The sequence below is a fragment of the Bufo bufo genome, chromosome 3 (assembly GCF_905171765.1).
Source record: "Bufo bufo chromosome 3, aBufBuf1.1, whole genome shotgun sequence".
Classification (NCBI taxonomy): Eukaryota; Metazoa; Chordata; class Amphibia; order Anura; family Bufonidae; genus Bufo; species Bufo bufo.
The window spans coordinates 668,317,215-668,339,143 of record NC_053391.1 but is presented as its reverse complement, the minus strand read 5'-3'; the positions used below and the strand labels follow the sequence as shown (position 1 = coordinate 668,339,143).

The 21,929-nt window shown below is 44.1% G+C and overlaps 1 protein-coding gene across 5 annotated transcripts in view; it reads left to right on the top strand.

Moving 5' to 3' along the window:
* Positions 1-21,929, top strand: part of FAT3 (FAT atypical cadherin 3) — a 588,664-nt gene that overhangs the window by 528,694 nt on the left and 38,041 nt on the right. For all 5 annotated transcript variants that reach the window (XM_040426352.1, XM_040426353.1, XM_040426354.1 and 2 more), the window contains 5 exons: positions 1,048-1,185; positions 3,388-3,531; positions 6,522-6,719; positions 7,801-8,599; positions 20,856-20,990. In XM_040426352.1, coding sequence (XP_040282286.1) covers positions 1,048-1,185; positions 3,388-3,531; positions 6,522-6,719; positions 7,801-8,599; positions 20,856-20,990 — 1,414 coding nt within the window. The remainder of the gene's footprint in view (positions 1-1,047; positions 1,186-3,387; positions 3,532-6,521; positions 6,720-7,800; positions 8,600-20,855; positions 20,991-21,929) is intronic.

The following is a 21,929-nucleotide window of genomic DNA, read 5'->3' as shown; positions in this document are numbered from 1 at the left end:
TTGTCACTCAACTTTCCTAGACTCCTGAGTGGTAAATCCGCCTAGCTATGCAGCAATACATCTACTGTGCCATGGCTGGGTGACAACTCCTGTGATGGCGGCCATGCTGTTTGTCACCCAGCATTCCCAGAAATAGGTCTAAGTAAAAATCACTGCATAATAAAAATACTGACCGGCACTTTCTGCGCTAATCTTGATATCCTGTGGCTGCCGGAGGATGCACTTAATTTATGACGAGACACAGTCCATGCACCAAAACAGAAATCTACGGCAGCCCTGAGCTGCCGTACATTTCTGGCTTCATTTGCGCCATAAAACTGGCGTGAATGAAGATAAATTTGTGGCGGTGGATGGTCACGCCCCTTCCCGCCATTTCCATGCCCCCTGCAGGAAAAGTGACGAGGGGGGTGTGAAAAAGCCACTTGCAACTATTTTATAAAAAGTCACAAGTAAAAAGGCTTTTTTTCTGTCGCAGGGAGATGATAAATCTCCCCCTTTGTGACTCAGTTCTGCACTTTATTCTTGCTGTCAGTGAATAGTAACATTCTTATTTACATGCAGAGGTCTGTAACAAGCCCTGAGCCTATGGACGGGATCAGGATGGGAATAACAATGTATCTATTCGCTGATATCAATCAGAAAGTATAGTTTAGAAAACCCATTTTGATGCACTATATTAGGGAGTTACTAGAGGGGGTCTTGTTCAGGATCTTCATCCCTTGGACAGAGTGAAGAACAGTTACAAAGAGCGTCTCTCGCTCCGGAGGAGTCATTCTGTCCTACATTACACATGCAGCCCTTTGATGTCAATGGGCTCTGTGTAGTACTTCATTTCACCTGTGGTGGCGCTGCAGAGAAACCGCACACTTACTGCTAGGTTTCTTCACAGATCACAGCTGATCACATATTTTATAGTAAAGCGACCCTTTCAACACGTAGTGATTGCCCAAAGTGGAGAATGTAATGCAGTAGGTTTACCTGCAGTCCCATGTAAATCCATATGATTATTTTTATTATTACTAATAGTCATATTACATTTTCTCTCAGATATTTGCTGAAGACTTGGACAGCCCATCAAACGGGCAAATTAGCTTCTCTATCATCAATGGTGACCAAGATAATCAGTTCACGGTTGATCCGGTCATAGGGCTGATTAAAGTGAAGGACAAGCTGGATCGGGAGCGGGTATGGTGACATTTTGTTTTTCTTGATCTGTTTCCGATTTTCCGTGGCTTGTCACAACAGATGTCACCAAGGCTGAAATCTGTGGCAAATCCTTGACAAAATCTGTGTGCGAAAACGTATCCTGGTTGTGTGTTGGACACACTGGTGGTACATGGCTCATTAAAGTACAGTCGTCGGAGCTGTGTCTTGTGACGAGCTGTGTACCTGTAGGTCCACCCTATGGCAACGACCGAGTCTTCTGAATGGAAATACTAATAATTATGGTTCCAATAACTCACAGCGAGCAGAGATCTTGGAAACCATAGCGTGTATCATTATGTTCTAAATATTTATTTTATATGTCGAAACTGGGATATCCCTTTAAATATAGTTATTTAAAAATAATTCCCCAAAATTCCACAGAACCTTCTGATATTCTAGATAAAAACAACGCGGAGATGCAGATCGAGGTAACCATGATGATTTACAGTAACATATCTTCTATAACGGGGCAGAATTACAATGAGGCAGTCGCTAGAGGAAGCCTTGTGTGAAGTGACAAGTCCCCTGGAAGTTGATAAGAATGACTCTTCACACCGTCAGATTATCATATGTTCCCAAGAGGTCCCTGGGCGCAGATCGTACTTCCAAGCCAACCCATAAATAATGCTGTTACTCTGAGCTGTATTACTTCTATATTTCTGGATTTTTTTTTTAACTACATCGAGCTTTGTATAGAAGTTTTGTAATTGGGAAAATAGCTCCTGGGCCCTATACAAATGTTATAACGGGGCCCCAACTATTATATGCTGTATATAGCATTAGTGTTTTCTTTAGGACTCCTCAAGCATCTGTGTCCGGCTGCCTAATTACCTCCTGCTAAAATAAATGATCACACATATAGACTGGTCACTCCCTCCTACAAGACCATCACACTCCTCTTCTGCTGCTCTCATAATTCCCATGCTATCAGCGTCTGCAACTGTTTTTGTAACCTATGGCCTCCCTGCAATTGGTTAACTATGATTTCCAGTATACCATAACAGTCTAAGAACATATTGGAAGTTATAGATTCACAACAGACATAAAAGCACTGGTTGGACCCTTAGGTCTTGAATTTAGTCAAATAACTGTCCCCATGCAGTCCGTCACTGGAGTGGACAGGTCACTTCCATCCACAAGATCAAAACATATTCTTCTTCTGGTGCAGATTAATTACAATTTACAGTATACTCTATTGTTTTGATACTGGTCCGGTTGCATGAAGCTATGTTCTTAGTGACAAAGTTACAAAGATACATGTCACTGCCTCAACCAAGGTCAACAAAGTCCTCCCCTGCTGCTGTTACTATTCCATGATTTGATTGGCTGCAGGGTGTTCTATGCCCCTTATATTGGACTTCATGAGAGCTGTCCTGTTACATACAATACTAGATAATCCCGTGGACAAGTCACTGTCTCCCACAAGGTCAGCGCACTATTCTCCTACTGCTGTTATCATTCCACGATTTGATTGGCTGCAGGGTGTTCTATGACTGTTGTGCTGAACTTCATGACACTGGCACTGTTATATACAATACTGGATAATTGCATGGATAGGTCACTGTTTCCTACAAGGTCAGCATAATTCTCTCCTGCTGCTTTTACCATCCCCACGATTTTATTGTCAATGGAGGGTTCTGTGACCAGACTCCTTTTATGACATTGGTACCGTTACATACAATCCAACAGTATATACATTAGTAGACAAGTCACTGTCTCCTACAAGGTCAGCACACTCATCTAATGCTGTGTCTAAATGATCAGTGTGTCAGACTTGTCCTTACTTACGGTTGCCTAAGTTATACTGTAAATAGCCAATATATATTAGTCCTGACCCCATATACATGTAAATAGTGCATTTTATTTCTATATAGTGGAGGTAAATGAATCGTAGTCTCGTCCCTTATCCCTTTGATCCTATAATTTAGATATGTTTACCCACAATCTAGGAGTTTCTGTAGATTAAATTGCGCATCAGCTTCAGAGTGTTATAGTTTTCTTACTTGCATGAAAAGGGTTGGCAACCCTACTTGACGTCCCCGGTTTGGAATAAATGGAGTGCCATAGAAACAAATCTGCTTGACTGTATGAGTAAACAGGTCACTGCCTGCCACAACATCAACTCACTCTTCTGCTGCTGTCAAATTCTTACTTTTTCTTTCCTTTTTTCCCCCTTTTTAGGTGTCTGGCTATTCACTGTTGATTCAAGCTAGAGATAGTGGTTTTCCACTTCTCTCATCGACCGTCACAGTAAATATCGATATTTCAGATGTAAATGATAACAGCCCTCAGTTTACACCGGCAAACTACAGCACCGTCATACAGGTAAATCTTAAAGAGTCGCTTTACTTTCACATAATTGCATTTCATTTAATAGAGGATGGCGTCATTAGCACATTTTTAAATCACTTCATTTAAAAAATATGCCGGCATCCACCTGAAAAAAAAAGCTGTAAAGTCATGGCCACTAGGGGTCTCACTTCCATCTAACTTACAGTCCACTGCCTGCGGTCAGGCAAGATCCATCCCTAGAAACTGAGACACAGAAGACGGCATCCGAAAAATGGGGAATCGGGGGCATGTCAGAGCTAGTTGAGATCCTGAGCCTGATAAAACAACTGCTTCTACACTGCTTCTGAAGATAACGGAGCGTCCTTCCTTTTTTTAAGTTTGATCCCCTACTTATTTGTTCTGTGAGCTGCAGAGCTGAAAACAAACATAGTGGGAAGTAAGAGAAAGGACGTCGCAGCAGTACAGTGCTGGCAGATTTTACAGAAGGGATACACGCCCTGCTTCTGAATGAAATGCATCTAGCTGTGTACCTGAAACAATAAATAATATGGCTGAAAGAAACATTAGAGAAACCTGAAAAAGACCTATCCTTCACAGTTATTATGTTAACTTTTTTGGAAACTCAGGTACACTTTAATTATTAGGATTTTGTATTACAGTTATTTAACCATATATACCCGAAAAGGCTGATTTAGACCATTTTCTGTGATTGTTTTTTTTATTTTTTTTGTGATGTGGACAAGTGTAACAGATGCCAGCTAATGGTAGATATCTACCAAATGGTTGATATGACTTTTTTTGAATATTTTGGTCATAGTCATACCGAACTACCAGCATTCCAGGAATGGGAGCCCAGATCAGGCCACATATGGTTTTGTCTGAGTTATCTTCTTAACGTATGGCAATGTTGTTGAAAAGCATGCGTGACTCTATAGCTGATATTGAAACCCCATTCACCTAACAAATCCCTATTCAAGCTGCAATACCAGCCACAGCCTAAGCATTAGAGAGGCGCTGTTTCTGCAAAAAAATAGACTTATTTTTAAGTTTCAGACAATCATTTTAATGCTACTGAAAATAACCAGATACATGCATTGAGATCAGAAGCCTCTGCCTAATTCATCATCCACATGATATAATGTAAGAATGAATGACCTCATCCACCCAAGTTCTGTAAAACTCCTGCCATTAGCTTGTAGGCAAGATGAATTGTTTAATGCCTTTCAGTTATGCATTAATGGTAACACAGTCATTTTTCTAACCCTCTGCCGAGAATTATCCACTTTGCCCAATGTACGTGAAGCTAAGCGGAAGAAGTGTAATATATAATGCAGGGCGCGGGCAGTGGAGTCTTGTAAAGAAGCTGAGGTATTGCCTAATCATTTGACCGTGGATTAAATGTGACTTATGAATCAATTCTGTCGGTCTCTAGCCGAGAACTCCATTACTGTACTGTAATGAATAAGCCAGGCTTATACATCACGGTGCAAAGCCTCGGATATGGATTAATGGATTTTATAGAAGGATCTGAATATATGAACATAAAGAGTGCATTGTAATTCCATGTTGTGATATCAGAAATGTTTATTTAGGCTAGGAGGAGCGCATTCTGCACATTGGATGATGGGGCAAGGTGTTTTGGCACTCAAGTCAATCACCAACACCTATCTTGGCCAGTGTGGTTGGGGAAGAAAATTTGGCACTCAAGTCAAGCCCCAAGATCTATCTTGGTCACAGTGCTCGGGCAAGGTGTTTTGGCATAAAAGTCTACCACCAAGACCAGTCTTGACCAATGTGGTTGGGCAAGGTGTTTTGGCACTCAAGTCAAGCACCAAGACCTATCTTGGCCACAGTGCTCGGGCAAGGTGTTTTGGTACACAAGTCAACCACCAAGACCAGTCTTTACCAATGTGGTTTGACAAGGTGTTTTGGCACTCAGGTTAACAACCAAGACCTATCTTGGACAACGTGGTTGGTCAAAGTGTTTTGGCACTCAAGTCAACCACCAAGACCTATCTCGGCCAATGCTATCCAATATACCGTATCTTTCTCCCCTTCCTGTTCAGGACACATGCTGTTTTGGCCAAGCTCCACAAGTGTATGGGGAGTTGGGAGAGATAGAAGTCAATTGACTCCAAGCAATAGTTAATGTCCATCCTTACTGCAATACAGCAGGTGTCCAATTTCACAAATCCAACAGAAAAAAATGTGGTCTGCTCCATTGTGCTCCATGTGTACAGAAGTGAACTCCTCTTACATCTCCAAATGTAAGGCACGCAACAAAGCTGGTAGGACAGAAGACTGAGGCTCTGCAGGTCCACATTATGCTGTGTGCCTGATCTGTTATATATGATCAGCCCACCTTAGGTAGATGGAGATAAGTCACTGTACAGGTAGATGGAGATAAAGGTGGTCATTAGACTTGAATTAGCCGAACCTGCTTATTTTGATGGGATCAGGCAACCATCTAAAGTGTATGAGGTGTTCGGCCAATATTTGTTCAGCCTATGTTGGGGGAAAAAGAGGATTGGGCATGTTGAAATTCAGCATGCAGATCCCTTTCCTCAAGCAAGTCAGTTGAGCATGCTATTAGATCACATTGTTGGGAGCCCAGCTCTGGAAACCCCATCGATGTCAAGAAAAATTCCATCCTGTTACTGGAGTGAAGACCGAACCCATTTACTGTATAGCTCTGCTGAAGCCAATGTGATTTAGGTAAGTCTACTCAGATCAGACAAGGTGGCAACATCTGCACTTTATCCTTATATCTAGAGGCAGATACTCAAAAACACTAGTGATTCGTCTAATGCTTCAAGAACTGAAAAGTGGACGCAGCCTTTAAGTGGTTAAAGGATAGGATGCCCAGTTTATCATTATGTATTCATGTTATTGATACAGTATGTTGGGTTCCTTTGTGAAAATTAACAGAACACAGTTTTTTGAGAGTTTACTGAAAAACTTGGTTCTAGGTAAAGCTCCTTTATTTCCTGCTAAATAAATGTTTCCACAATTGTTGTCTCTAGGAGAACAAACCAACCGGTACAAGTATTCTCCAGCTAATAGTCACTGACAAAGACTCCTACCACAACGGACCACCATTTACATTCACCATCATAAGTGGAAATGAAGGTGGCAAGTTTACACTGGACCAGTCTGGAGTCTTACGCTCTGCAGTTGTTTTTCTACACATGGTCGCCAATGAGCATGTCCTTAACATCCAGGTATACTGAGGTCCATCATGTTACTAGGTGTTTAATGCTTCAGGACTGTGATAATAATTTGTATATAGCTGCAATCGTATTTTGCAGTGCTGAACAATTGGGAAAGTAGAAGACAAGAAAAATTAATCAAGAGACAGTGAGACAAAAGGAGAGATGTCCCTGCTCATAAGAGCTTACACTCTACAGGAGAAAGGTCCCTGCCCATAAGAGCTTACACTATACAGGAGAGAGGACCCTGCACATAAGAGCTTACACTTTATAGGACAGAGGTTCCTGCATGAGAACTTACACTCTACAGGAGAGAGGTCCCTGCCCATAAGATCTTACACTCTACAGGAGAGAGGTCCCTGCCCATAAGATCTTACACTCTACAGGAGAGAGGTTCCTGCCCACAAGAGCGTACACTATACAGGAGAGAGTTCCCTGCCCATAAGAGCTTACACTCTATGGGAAAGATTTCCCTGGAAAGAGAGGTCATGGACTATTTGATATAGGTGTCGTTGAAGAAATGATATAACAAGGCATGCTTAAAGAGGTTGTTCATCTTCTGCGGTCTTTCAGCAGAGTTACCCCTCCTCCCTTGTGGCCGGACCTGTGAAGGGAAGCACACATACCTGCTTTGGGCCGCTGGGTCTCAGCTCTGTTGCTCCCCAGCCACCACTGCAGCGCTTGGGTCTCCAGTAGTACAGCTATTAACATCCAATTTAATGCTGCTGTGGCCGCTGACTGGCCTCGGCAGTGACCTACCTCAATTGCGTCACATCAGTTGTTCACTTGATACAAGGGGGGTAGGTCCAAATGCGGCTGGTCATTGGCTGCTGTGATGTCAAACCAGATGTTAGCCAGGGACCGGAGCGCGGAAGTGGGGGAGCGAAGAAGCCAGGATCCAGTCGCATGGAGCAGGTAAGTATGCTTCGCTATGCAGGTCCAGCCATGAGTGGAGGTCTGAAAGAGACCCAAAAGATGAACAACCCCTTTAAGCCTTGGATCTTAAAAGCAAGTTTGGTCAGAGTACTTTATAATGAATTAATGAGCCACAGATCGTCGAGAAATCAACTTTTTTTTTGTCCTCTTAAAACAGGTGAAAGACTCAGGTAAACCACAACTGACCTCTCAAACCTACGTACACGTGAGAGTCATCGAAGAAAGCATCCACAAACCTTCTGCCACCCCACTGGAGATATACATTGTCACCATGGAGGACGATTTCCCAGGAGGAGTCATAGGCAAGATTCACGCCACAGATCAGGATGTCTACGATGTCCTCTCCTACAGTCTCAAGTCAGAGCAGAAAAGTTTGTTCAAAGTAAACAATCACGATGGTAAAGTTATCGCCCTCGGGGGTCTAGATGGGGGTAAATATAATCTGAATGTATCTGTTAGTGATGGCCGCTATCAAGTTTCGGTTGATGTGGCGGTCCATGTGGAGCAGTTGATTCAGGATATGTTGTACAATGCTGTCACGATACGTTTCGAGAACATCTCTCCCGAGGATTTTGTTGGGCTCCATCTGCACGGCTTTCGACGTACTCTTCGGAACGCGGTTCTCACTCAGAAGGAAGACAGCTTGTATATAATCAGTATTCAACCGGTACCTGGCACGAACCAACTCGACATGCTGTTTGCCGTTCAAATGCAAAGCAGAGGTTTCTATAAGCCGGCATATTTGATTCAGAAGCTCTCAAATGCAAGACGACATTTGGAAAATGTAATTCGGATATCAACAATCCTGGAAAAGAATTGCTCGGGATTGGATTGTCAGGAGCAACATTGCGAACAGACGTTGTCTGTAGATTCTCACTCGCTAATGACCTATAGCACAGCCAGAATCAGCTTTGTATGCCCCCGGTTTTACAGGAACGTGCGCTGTATATGTAATGGTGAGTAAACCTATGCATTGCTGTATTGAGGAACTGCTGGGCAGATTCATTGTGATGGGTCCATAGCTGACTCTCCGTAAGAATTTTAGGATATTTGGTTGACACTTTTAGTGGTATACTCTTAGAAAAAAACTATTGAGACCCCTTTTCCATGCAATTATGGGTGGTCATCTCATAGAAGGGTCTCTGGATGATACTTCGCTCTCTTAGGGTATGGAAGAGGGAGAAGAGGGCCCTGTGAGAGTGAATGTCCATGGCGGTGGTTGTTGTGAAATGTCACTATAGGCACCATGCCTGGACATGAGAGTAATGGTGTATGGTGGAGGTTATTGTGGACAACCCTAACATATACTGTACCTATCAGAGTAAAGTGGGAAAAGAGGGCCCTCAGAGCAGAGTGGTGATGGTCCCTCAATGCATTATCAGTTGTACACGTCTCTTCATATGGAACAGAGGGACATTTTGTGCCCCCTTAGGCTTCAGAATTCAGATGTGACCAGAACTTCTGCACCCCCTAAGTTAAAAGTCGACTTGAAGAGGATGTGCACCTCTTTGGGGAGGGGGGGGGGGGGAATGTTTGGCTAATCTCTTGGGCAGACCTGTGAAGAGATGCCTACTTATCTGCTTCCTGACATCAAAATGGAAGTTTACATCCTTGGAGCCCGGCAGAGAAGCCATGGAGAGAAGGAGCAGGGAGCCAGCGCTGAGAAGCAGGAAAGTACGCTTCCCTGTGCAAGTCTGCCCCTGGGACAGAGGCAAAACATCCCCCCACAGGTGCACTATTCCTTTAAGAAAATGAATGTGTATAATGAGGGCTATTTTCCTCCAGACGCAGAGGATGTCCCCTCGTCACAGTCACAGTCCTGGGGATAAATAGATGATGGGATAGATCTCTGTACTGACCCCTGATATATTTATAACGTATTGCTTTATAAAATGTCCCCCTTTCCCAGTGCCCCCTATGCCATCCACCATGTCCCCCACTCCCCCAGTGCCATTAGATCAGCAGCCCCTCCATGCCATGTCCCCCAGTGCCCCCATGATGGTACTGCCATCAGCCCCTCCATGTCATCCAGATTGCCATGACGTCCCCCTTCCCCAGTCCCTCCATGCCATCCACCATGTCCCCCACTCCGCCAGATCAGCCCCTCCATATGCCAAATCATAGGTGCCCCCATTAACCCTTATCCCCCCGCCAATAAAGACATGCCAAATCACAGGTGCCCCCATTTCCCCATGCCAAATTACAGGTGCCCCCATTTCCTCATGCCAAATCACAGGTGCCACCATTTCCCCCCCCCCCCCCCCTCCGCTGCTGCCTCTGCTAACTTTATACGTATCTTTCAGTGCAGAGTGCGCCGACACATGGAGTCCACAGGAGACGCGTCTTCATCCCAGCATGCACTGGGGACCTGACGTCACACACAGTGTCAGCCAGCGCGCTGATTATGTGTGAACGCAAGGTCCTGCAGCGCGGTGCCGCGGAGCGGTAAGTGAGAAGCTTCATTTCACTCCCGCTCCGTGGTCATGTGACTTTTTTTATTCTTATGCGAAAAAAAGGAATTCAGTGCACGGTGGGCAGGGACCCTTCGTCTGGTGCACCATTGCTCTCCCTGTAACAATGCCAAGGCCTTCTACTTCTTGTTTGATTGACAGTCCCTGAGATTTGAGAGCCGGTAGCGACGTTGCAGGGTGCACTGAACCGAGCAGCCCCAGCCCCGCTGCAGCGAAAACCTTATTTGCATAAAAATAAAAAGACGCATTTCTCCGCATTAGGGCACCAGATTTTCAGAAGAAAGGTATGGTTGTGTTTCAGGGAAGCTGGCCTACATGGTGCTATGCTTACTCTGAAACTGATTTTGGAGGGGACAGACTCCGTTCACAGCAGAAATACAATTTGCCGTGGAATCCACGTCTGAAATCTGATGGTGACCCTTAGATTTCTACCGCAGATTTGCATCTACGACCACAAATGAATTAGTCCTATTCATTGAATGACATCCAGGGGCGGATTGGCCATAGACTTTACAGGAGGCTACATGAGCCCTCCTCACGGTCGGCCAGTGGAAGTTTTTGGGGGTGTATTTTGTGCTGTGGGTAGTATTTTGTGATCCACTGTGGTATTAGGCTTTGTTGGGGTAGTATAATGTGCCACAATTGCTGGCCCTGCCTTCCATCAATTTGGACCCGACTTCAAAACGGGGCCACTTTCAGTATTTTTTCCAGGGCCACTTTAAGTTGCCAGTCCGCCCCTGGTGGCAACGCAGATTCTGGTTGCACACAACAAGGCGGGGATTTCACCATGGAATATATCCTGAAATCCGCATGAAATGACTGCCCTGTGAACATAACCCTAAAGCATCCAGGCAACTTCTAGGTTAACGCAGTATCTTTATGTCTAGCATGACTAGTGGCCCAAAAAAACTCTTCAGTAATCAGAAATCCAACGTATTAGTTCTTCCCGTCCTCTGCTCCAGGCCGCGAATGATTGCAGGGTTTGATATTTTTTGAAAATCACGGTAAATCAGTGTCTAAGTGTAATTATATATTGCTAGAGGGTCGTAGGTCTAACCAAGAAAACTAATAGAGGAGCAGCTGGGGCCATTGTTTTGTCATCCATCAGGAGTGCCGAGGCGGGGAATCCAGATGATCTCCTCTTGTACGGCCCACATACTAAACATTAGGTTCACGATTGAAAGCAAATTAAGGATTGCACCCGTCTGAATGGACGCCGGTGCTGCCAACCCGCTGCTTATAACACTTACCAAAACAATGGCTTTCTTGTGGACACAAATTGAAAGACAGTTATGAGCGTTCCAGGGGTGGTGTGTGTGTCGAAACGCGGAAGATTTTCACATTCATGTCATATTATTATGACATAGACTAATCGCTTAAAATTCCCGCAAGTATTAATGCGGAGCCCTACGACATTCACTATTCTGCTTCCCCTCCCTTTGAGGCATTTTCCTTAACAAGATCATTAATGGAAACCAAACTGTTTTATCGAGGGATGAAACGTTGAAACATTTCCGGTTAATTTCTCCTTTGATTTTGTCTTTGCAAATATGGCTGGGGGGGAAGGGTGGTGATGGTACTGTTTCTTATTGAAGAGATGCAACAGTGTAATGCATCATGGGAAAATATATATGCAAATTAGTTCCTACCAGCCAAACCAAAATGAAATAAAATATACTGAGAATATAAAAAATGTAATATAAAGACTTAAAGGGGTTGTCCAAAAATGTATTCTGTGCCTCCATATGGGATAAAATAGCAAAAGGAGATGCACCCAGCACTTAGTCCCCTGCCCTTTCTCCCGTCTACACCTCCAAGGCCGGTTTACAGGCTACAGTGGTGACGTAGCTGTATACAGCACCTGACCACTGCAGCCAATCACTGGCCTCAGAGGTATACAACTAAGTACAGGTAAGTCCCCAGTTCTCCATGTAGTGCACATGTGTGACCACTAGAGATAAGCAAATTTTTCCAAAATTCGATTCGCCGGTTCGCCAATTTTTTGGGGGCAAAATTCGGTTCGATCAGAATAAGTGTGAGGTGAATTACGTTAAAAACAGCTATTTCCTGGCTGCAGAGAGCCTTTATAGTGGTGTAGAACACTGTGCCTTGCAGTAACACGCATAGGGAGTCTGCTGTGGTAGTGAAATAATACTGTGAGTCAGTATGACATGCAGATGACAGGCGTCGCTCTTAGAATCAGTGCACACTTCACTTATTTGGGCAGTTACGGGGCCAAAACTGACCAAATAACTCCAGTGTGAACTCCTTTGGTCCTTTTACACTGTCGTCAGCTGATTCCACATAGATGTCTACAGAACCTCTTCTATTAAATGCTTATAGAAGTAGAGCCCCCCCGACAGAGAGGAGAGGTGGTCAGCAGTAAGTTTGTGAAGTTTGTGTTGACGTCACTGATTATTTTGCTCTTCCTCTGATCCGTCAGAACAATAACCCCCAAAAATCGCATCCTGTCTGTGGAGCATCCGCCTTCACTCGGTCAGCATTTGCTCAATAATCTATCAATATTGCTAATGCCAAAAAAAAAACAGGAGTGGGTCCAAAACAGAGATGACACATGTATGGAATATTTGCATGTCTTCTGTGTTTTGTACCCACTCCTGTTTTTGGCTACCAAATTACAAGCCAATTCTGATGGGACCATACAGGCCTTACAGCTGCTACACAGACAGGATCCGTTGTGCGTCTCATTTTTCCTTCCTTCTGACAGATCAGAAGAAGGGTCAAATAAATGATGTCAGCGAGGCCGAAAGCCAAAATAGTGGCCCAGTCATGAAGTGGGGAGGGTGGGAACAGCATGAGAAGTCCACAGAGTCAGATAGGCAGCGGCCAACTGACTTTTACCCCATATAACTGCATCGCTGAACGCTGCATAAAAATATTTTTTTCCACCTAAATAAGTCACAAAAGATTTTAACGCATATAAGTGCAGCGCTTAACGCTGAATACAATTTTTTTTTCCCACCGAAAAATACTTCAATAAAGATTTTACCACATATAACGGAGTACGGAGATGGAAAGGGTCTTCGAATTCCCCCCGCACTATACGGACGTCTCGGAAATGTACTGCTGCCCCCGACAGCAGCTCCTGGGAAGGTCATGGAGCGTCCCGGTCATCCGGCATCTATTCGCTCCGCTAAAGGATTATTTTGAAAGTGTGTAGAAGCCACACTTGGCCCCCACGCTGCAGATTTATCATGGAGACATCATGGAGATTTAACTGCATATAACCGCAGCGTAAATTTAGTTTCTCGACTGAAATACTTCAATAAAGATTTTACCACATATAACTGCCACACTGACTGACTTCTACCGCAGCTACTTCCGTGAACCCCTGCTACTTCCCGGGTAGTTACGCTGCTGCAAAGCAGGAGCTCTACCCCGGGCACGTTTGGCTCCCGACCTCCCACTGCTGCCCCCCTGCTGACTCCCAGCCATGCTTTCAACACATATAAGCGCCGACGTGAACTGAGAAGATATTTTTCTTTTTGGACTGAAATAGGCCACTAAACGCTTTCAGCAGAAATAAATGCACCAGTGAAGTGTGTATATATATATTTTTTTTTTACTGTAATACGCCCCTATACGCTTTCAACAGAAATAACTGCAGAAGTAAACAGAGCATATATTTTTCTTGTTGGACTGAAATAGGCCACTATACGCTTTCACCAGAATTAACTGCAGAAATGCACTGAGAATATATTTTTGTTGTAGTACTGAAATACGCCCCTATACGCTTTCACCAGAAATAACTGCAACAGTGCAGTGCGCATATATTTGTCTTTTTTTAATGAAATACGTCCCTATGCGCTTTCACGATAAATAACTGCAGAAGTGACCTGAGAATATATATTTCTTGTTGGAATGAAATGGGCCACTATACGCTTTAACCAGAAAACAATTCAATAGTGCAGTGCGTATATATTTTTCTTATTTTACATAATTCCGCCCCTATACCGCCGACGTGAACTGAGAAGATATTTTTCTTTTTGGACTGAAATAGGCCACTAAACGCTTTTAGCAGAAATAAATGCACCAGTGAAGTGTGTATATATATATATTTTTTTTACTGTAATATGCCCCTATACGCTTTCAACAGAATTAACTGCAGAAGTGAACTGAGCATATATTTTTCTTGTTGGACTGAAATACGCCCCTATACGCTTTCACCAGAATTAACTGCAGAAGTGAAATACGTATATATTTTTCTTGTAGTACTGAATAAGATACTAAGATATAAGCCACTATATTCCATGCACTTATAAATCGTTTTTTCAGGGTTTTTTTTAAACATAGAGGTTTTTCCTGAGAGTAGCAGATGAGGTGCCCAATACACCAGGTGACATAGCAGCTTGTGGTCGTGCGACAGAAGATCGCCGCGTCACACTACTACATTACATCTAATGATTAGTGTTGATCACGAATATTCGAATTGAAAATTTTAATCGCGAATATCAGCACTTCGATAATTTGCGAATATTTAGAATATCACAAAATATATTCGTAATCCCGAATATATATATTTTTTAAATACCAGTTCATGCGAATTTTATGCGAATTTTCGCTATCGAGAAAATAATGCCTGGAGATCATGAATTCTCGAATTCTCGAATATATGGCGAATATTCGCCCAAATATTCGCGAAATATTGCAAATTCGAATATTGCCCCTGCCGCTCATCACTACTAATGATAGTGAATTTGGTCCCACGTTATTGTGATGCAACGTTCGGCAGAAATTGAAAACCTGTTGGATTCAGTGCCATCACATTCACCATCATTAAGTGCAATCTTAAAGGGGTTCTCCAGGTGTTATAATTGATGGACAATCCTCTGGATAAGTCATCGATAGCTGATCATGAGGGTCTGGCGCCTGGCTCCCCCGCCAATCAGTTGCACCAGTGAGCTCTGCGGCCTCATCACAACTTTCCATGCACAGCGCCGTACAGTGGCTGTGCTTGGTATTGCAGCCCCAGCCCATTCATTTAAATGGGTCTCAGCTGCACATAGATCATGTGACCGATGAACGCAATGTCTCCAGCCTACAAAGAGGTCGCTGCGCTCAGTGGAGCACCTCGCCTCTTCTACCAGGTACTCAGCGAGGATGCTGGGAGTTGGACCCCCACCAATCAGCCATCGGCCATCAATACTGAACATCTGGAAAACCCTTTTAATGCCACATATTGCTGTGTAGCCCTAGTCTGCAGGGGCTCCACAAAGATGGGTTTTTATCTTTGCAAAGTGGCGCAACGAGAAAATGGACGCCATAACGCCCCTGTACTACATGCCTGTTGAAGCAGCTTAAAGGTAACCTGAAAAGCAAGGGTTAAATTCAGCTAAATATAATGTGTTTTGGAGTATCCGCGGCTATGGAGCACAGGCGGCACCTGCTGCCGACATGTATTTTGGGAGTCATTTAAAAGCAGATGTGAAAGTGTAACAAACCGAGCAATGGTAAGCTTAAGCTCGGGGGTCACCCTCGTAAAAAAAAGCCTTCTCTGCAGTGTTCTTTAATCCCGCCACCTTGCATCTTATAATCAGGTTTAGTGAAGACGCATGAACATCTAAATGAACTGTAATCTAGAACATATTGAGTTGATCAATGCCATATGTCGCCCATGTGCTGGATATACAGGAAGGCTGCTCAACTCGCTCTAATCCAAGCGTATGGGAACGTGTGATCCTCGCCGCACTTCATTTATTCCAAGTAAGGACAAGAAGTGGCGATGACGTCCATGTCAAGCTGGCCTGTCGCTCTTCTAGGGCCGGGCATGGCACTGTGACCATCGCGCTTTGCTTTTTACAATTGCTTTACGTTGCGGTGCAATATCACACACCATCGGCCCAAATGCTAACCCATGGTTGCATGAACTGAGGTGTACGAATATGTGCCCACGTTTTTAAAAAAAATCTCCAAATACCAGAATTTTGTGCAGAATTCTAGGTTTATATAATAGTCTAGAGTCAATAATGGAGGGGAAATAAGGGAAATCAGTGACATTCCTGCTGAAATCTGTATTTTGACTCTTTACTGGTCATCAAAAATAATGTATGTATATATAATAGAGATAAGCGAATCTATTTGCAGATTCGTTCCGAATCTCCGATTTTTTTAGGCACCGAATCGAACTGAAAATCTTTTCTAGTTCGATTCGGACGAATCTTGTAAAACAGCCCATAATAGCATATAAGCTTAATAATCAATCAATAGTGTTCTGTCACCACCAGGCAGGAGGTAATCGCAGTCAGTTGCGGTCAAGCCCTAACCGCAGTTTGCGGCAGCAACGATGAAAGTAGATACAGTTAAACCTGACGCTGTATCAGACCGAGCAGACGGGCGAGGGAAAATTAAAAGGTTCGTAAAAAAAAATCACAAAAAAAGATAGGAGCTTTTCATTTTTAAAAAAAACCTGTGTTTTAGAGGAGTAGAGGGGGTTATATACCAATTTCCAGGGGAAATGGAGCAACTTTAGTTCGGAACGAATTGATTCAGACCTGAACTGAACTTTTTGAACAATTTGTTGAATCCGTAATGAACAGAATCTTGGAAGATTTGCTCATCTCTAATATATATATATATATATATATATATATATATATATATATATGTGCCATAAAAATAACCTCCCCTGCAGCTATCGCCTCTGTTAAATCCATTAAGGTTCCTCATGGGTGGAGTCAAGACTTTCTCAGTCCACAGGCACCTCATGGAGAGAAGGAACTTCGCAAACTGTCAGAGCAGGGTTCAAGATAAAAGGGGCCAAGTTTGACTTTACAATAGGACGCTCTTCCAGGATGTATGTACTTCATGTGGAGAAGAAATAGCCAAAAAGGGGTGCAAAATATCAACCAAAAGTAAGCCGAACACCTAAAAGGAGATTTGTGCCACAAAATGCCAAGAGGTGACCTAAAAAGGACTGGCACTGAGAAAGGAAGGAGAAAGCTGGAAGTCTTTACATATACTAATATCGATGTGGTTGACCAGGTGACTAGATACACTCTTCCATAATCTCCAAAATGGCTGCCAAGGGTGACAAACTTTGGCCCTAGTTATAGACTGACATTTTAGTATAGGATATCACATGCAGTCGTGCCGTATTCTGTTGGCGTGCGGCATTGCATTGCCCAAATGGAAAGGGACACAGTCTTACATCTGTCACGCATTAATGTTTCAGGGCACATCTGGCGCCGAGTGCCACAGGTCCGATCTCTTGACGTAAGGACTGTTTATCAGGCAGCACTGTGACAAATGAAGAAGCTTACAGAGCCACATTTCATAGATATATAGGACTATAAAAGGGGGAGGTAATGGGCTTAAAATGTCATGTGATTTGAGGTTGAAAAATTAGGAGTCATGGGATTGTAACGGTCTATAGAGTCAGAGACATAACCTGAAGCTTCTGGGCCCCAATACAAAGTCTGTAATAGGGCCCCACCTAAAGTGTACCATTTATAAAACCGTTATCCACCTCTGAAGGTGACCAGCTGCCGATTATGGCAGGACTGGGCAGCGTGATTTTAGCTGATGTTGGACATGTTGGGATATAGGCCTTCACCAGAGGTGTATAGCAGAGACTTATTCCCCTCTTTCCAGTAAGAATACGTGCATACTCAGCCAACCAATCATGCATGAACGGAGAGGAAGGGAATTGGGAGGAATAGTTGTTGTTCTTCAGTTGCTGTTTGGCAAGAGGGTTTGGGTGCAAACAGCTATGCTCCTTGGGTCAAATGACTGGCAGAACTTTCTGAACCCCCTTTCGCAGAGAACAATACATTGGACTGAACTATACAGCAAATACCGTTGAGGGTCCGTTGAGATCTCCGTTGAAGGTTCCAGGCAGAGAACAGCCTGCTGGATGGAGTACACTGGGCCCGGCATTCCCGGATTCTCTAGATCACCACCGGATCCCCATTAACTGTAATGAGATCCGACGGTGATCCGGCCGCTTTCTGGCAGAAATGCCGATTTTCAGCTTGACAAATACCACTGCATGCAGCCTAAGATGAGAGTGCTCCTTTAATGTTTTCAGCGGACAGGTTGGAAAGGCTTCGATGGCTTGCTTTTCTAGCTGAATACAGGCATAAGGGTGAGGAATTGTTAAAATTCAGAACCCGTCCCGTGTTTGAAAACACGACAATTAGTTTGTTTTAGTCGTATCTCAATGTGTTCTGAAATGCAAAACTCTCCGGCATTAATCGCTATCAGATGCATGGCGGCGATGAATGAGCGGCTGTATGAATAAACATGGCTTGACATTTGCAGAATATCTTCTGGGAGTGCGAGCTGCAGAATACAGTGACACACAACGAAACGCAGACAATGCTGACCTGTTGCAGAGTTTTCGGAAACTGCTCTCACCTTTGTGTATAAATCCGGCGTCTCGGGCTGGTCAGTTATGTCAGGGTGTATATAGAGCTGCTATAGCTGGGCCCAAAAAGGACCAATATTTTTGACCGTGTTCCATATTTGACCATTATCTGTCTATGAAATTGGATCTGGAGTGCCAAAACACGAGTACATAGATAGTCCAAGGCAGTGCCAGCTACAGCACAGCCATACCGCAAAAGCTGCAAGACAGTGCCAGCCCCAGGACCACTGTAGACCCAATATCAGTGCCAGCCCCAGGACCATTATAGCATGATAGTCACCAGACCCAATATCAGTGCCAGCCCCATGACCATTATAGTATGACAACCACCAGACCGAACATGAGTGCCAGCCCCAGAGCATGACAGCCACAAGACCCAATATCAGTGCTAGCCCAAGGACCACTATAGCATGACAGCCACTAGACTCAATATCAGTGCCAGCCCCAGGACCAATATAACCGTGTCAACCAAAGAACAGCTATAGCATGACAGCCACAAGACCCTCATAACAATGCCAGGCCTAGGACCCAATAACAGTACCATCCACAAGACAGCTGTAGAATGACAGCCACAAGACCTCCATACTAATGACAGACATAAGGCCTAGTAACAGTACTAGCCACAGAAGCACTATAGCGTGACAGTAACAAGCCAACCATACAAATGCCACGTATAAGTAATATCCACAGGATCATGATAGCATGACAGTAATAAGCCCCCCTCCCATAACAATGCCAGGTATAGTGTCAGCTACAGGACCCCTTTAATAGTACCAGCCAGCCACAGACAGCTGCTATATAACACAGTCACTAGATACCCATAGCATTGCCAAGCATAGAAGTCAATGACCGTATCAGCCACAGGATCCATATAACAGTACCAACCCCAGGACCTTTACAGCATGAACCTCATAACAGAACCAGTCACCAATGTCCGATCACAGTACCAGCCCTATAAGTGCTAGCCCCAGGACCACTATAGCGTGACAGCCACAGGACCCCCATAGAATTGCCAGTCATATCACCCTCATAACAGTACCAGCCACATGGCTTCTATAAGAGTAACAACCAGGGCCCTATAACAGAGCTACTGTATTACCACAACCTTCATACGTGACAGCCACCCCACTCCATAAGGGACAGCCACAACCCCTCAAGATAGTCCAAATGAGACAGTGGACTCGTCCATCTAAATATGAGTTTAACTGAAACCCCTGGAGACCCCCCTTTAATCTGACTTCTCGCGGTCACATCATTCAGTTCTAATGTGGCAGACAAGACGATAACATGAAATCTCAGCCTGTCACTCGCTTTAGACCTCGTCTGGGTTAGTAATTGAACCATGTCACTTCTGAAAACAGTAATTTAGCCCTTTCTGAAGGAAAATATATGTTTGTCTCGGTAACACGAAGCCGGTCGGGAGACGTCAGCCGAACGTTTCCATGTCTGCACCGCACCAGCCTTCCATCAAATGCCGTAATTGATTGCATAGGAAGTTAAGTAGGACCTCCAGATGGCACAGATTTAGGTAAATGATCCCCTGTATGTTTTTCTTCTTACACACTTCAGCTCTGGTTATATGTTTTACCTTTGTTATACTGGAAGATTAACTGGTTGCGGAGGAACAATGTGAGCAACGCGAGTCCCTGGGATGACGTACGTGCAAGATTGTATTAGGAGATGGTCATGGGCAGCCATTGTAGATGCCACGGCTCTCATGTAACTTCTAGGGACTGGTGTATCTAAGTCTATCATGTGTTATACGGTCTTAGAGAGGCCGTGGGGTGCTAGATTCATCATGGCACAAAAAGTCTGTCATGTATAATAATATGTCAGGGGGGGCCACACAGTACTACATTTCTTGCAATCAAAAAATACCCAGGACCTTTTGTGCACCTGATATGGTGTATTAGAGCTCGCAGTTGTAGGTGCATGCTGGGAGTTGTAGTTACACCACAGCTGGAGAGCTACAGGTTGGAGAGTGCTCATTTATCATGTGAATATAACAACTAGTTCTATGTCATACTATATTACAGTGGTATTTTCTGCCAGTACCTCTTGGAGGTACTACTGTATTTGAGACAGGTTTCATGCCTGTACTGTAGCTTTGCAGTATACGTGGGCTCTTGTGCTTTATGATGGGGTATGACAAATGGAAACCAAAAAGTGAGTATCAATTCAAAAACAATTTGACGTGGCTACGGCACTCAACCCAAATCGAAAACTTCTGTGACCACAACATTGGACACGTAGCATCGTGCATCGTAAATCGGGTCTGCGGCTTCCCGATCACCAGCCATCTTTGTAGCACAATCAGAAAGTTCTTTCCTCTTTGACTTTTCCCGTCTTTTGCAGGTGGACTCTGTCCTGGCTCTGCAGATCCATGTTTGAACAAGCCGTGTCCCGAGGACATGCAATGTGTTGGGTACGAAGTCAGCCGGAGACCATTTATCTGCCAGTGCCCACCAGGCAAACTCGGAGAATGCTCAGGTAAAATCCATTATTCAGTGAATTGTATCAAGCCCACCAGAAGCTTTTACCATTTCTTTCTACATAAAACAGCTGCAGATGTTCTTTATCCTAAAACTGGGAGGTAATGAATAAAGCCAGTAGAAGACATACAGCTCGGCCAGGGTGGGGTGGAAGGTTAACCACATTGAAATGCTGGAGATACCACATGGTGCACCATACTGATGTCATTATTGAAGAGTAGTCCCAGTAAGCCCTGTAGATCCTGTATAACTGAGCACAACGACCTCACAAGCAACCACAAGAGGAGAAGACGTAATACTGGTCAGGTCTAGAAAGACCGGGCTAGCCAAAAGTCAAGAACCACAAAGATGGGACAATCCTTGGGCATTTGTCCTCAAGGCTACATTCACATCAGCATTTTGAAATGTGGTAGGCTGTTTCAGTAGAGGAATAGCCTGCTGGAGTTCACCATATCATAGATAGTACTGGGAAACGCCACATCTTCATTGACTACAGTAGGATCTATCGGGTTTCCAGCCACTTTCCGGGATAAATTCTGACTTTTAGCTAGACAAAAAGTCTTGCATGCTTGATGAGTTGGCATTATGCCAGAAACCGTTTTTTTGTCAATGGGGGTCCAGCGGTTCCTGGCATTATCCGGCTATGCCAAATATGGTGAACTCCGGGCAGGCTATTCCCCTGCTGGACTTCAAAATGCTGACATGAAGGTAGGGTTTTTGCCAGTGGGTACACCAATGAGGAATGCTGTCTAGTCCACCACCATTTTAAAGGCTGCCATCTTGAACAGTAGACATCCTAACTTACCACAAAATTACCTTAAATGTCCACTTTGGACATTGCCTACTTTGTAAAAGGTCACTTTCTAATAACCTCACTGCAAAGTGTACAACTCCTAAGATTCCCCCCAAGATCAGCTGTAATCAGTGAGGGAACCTG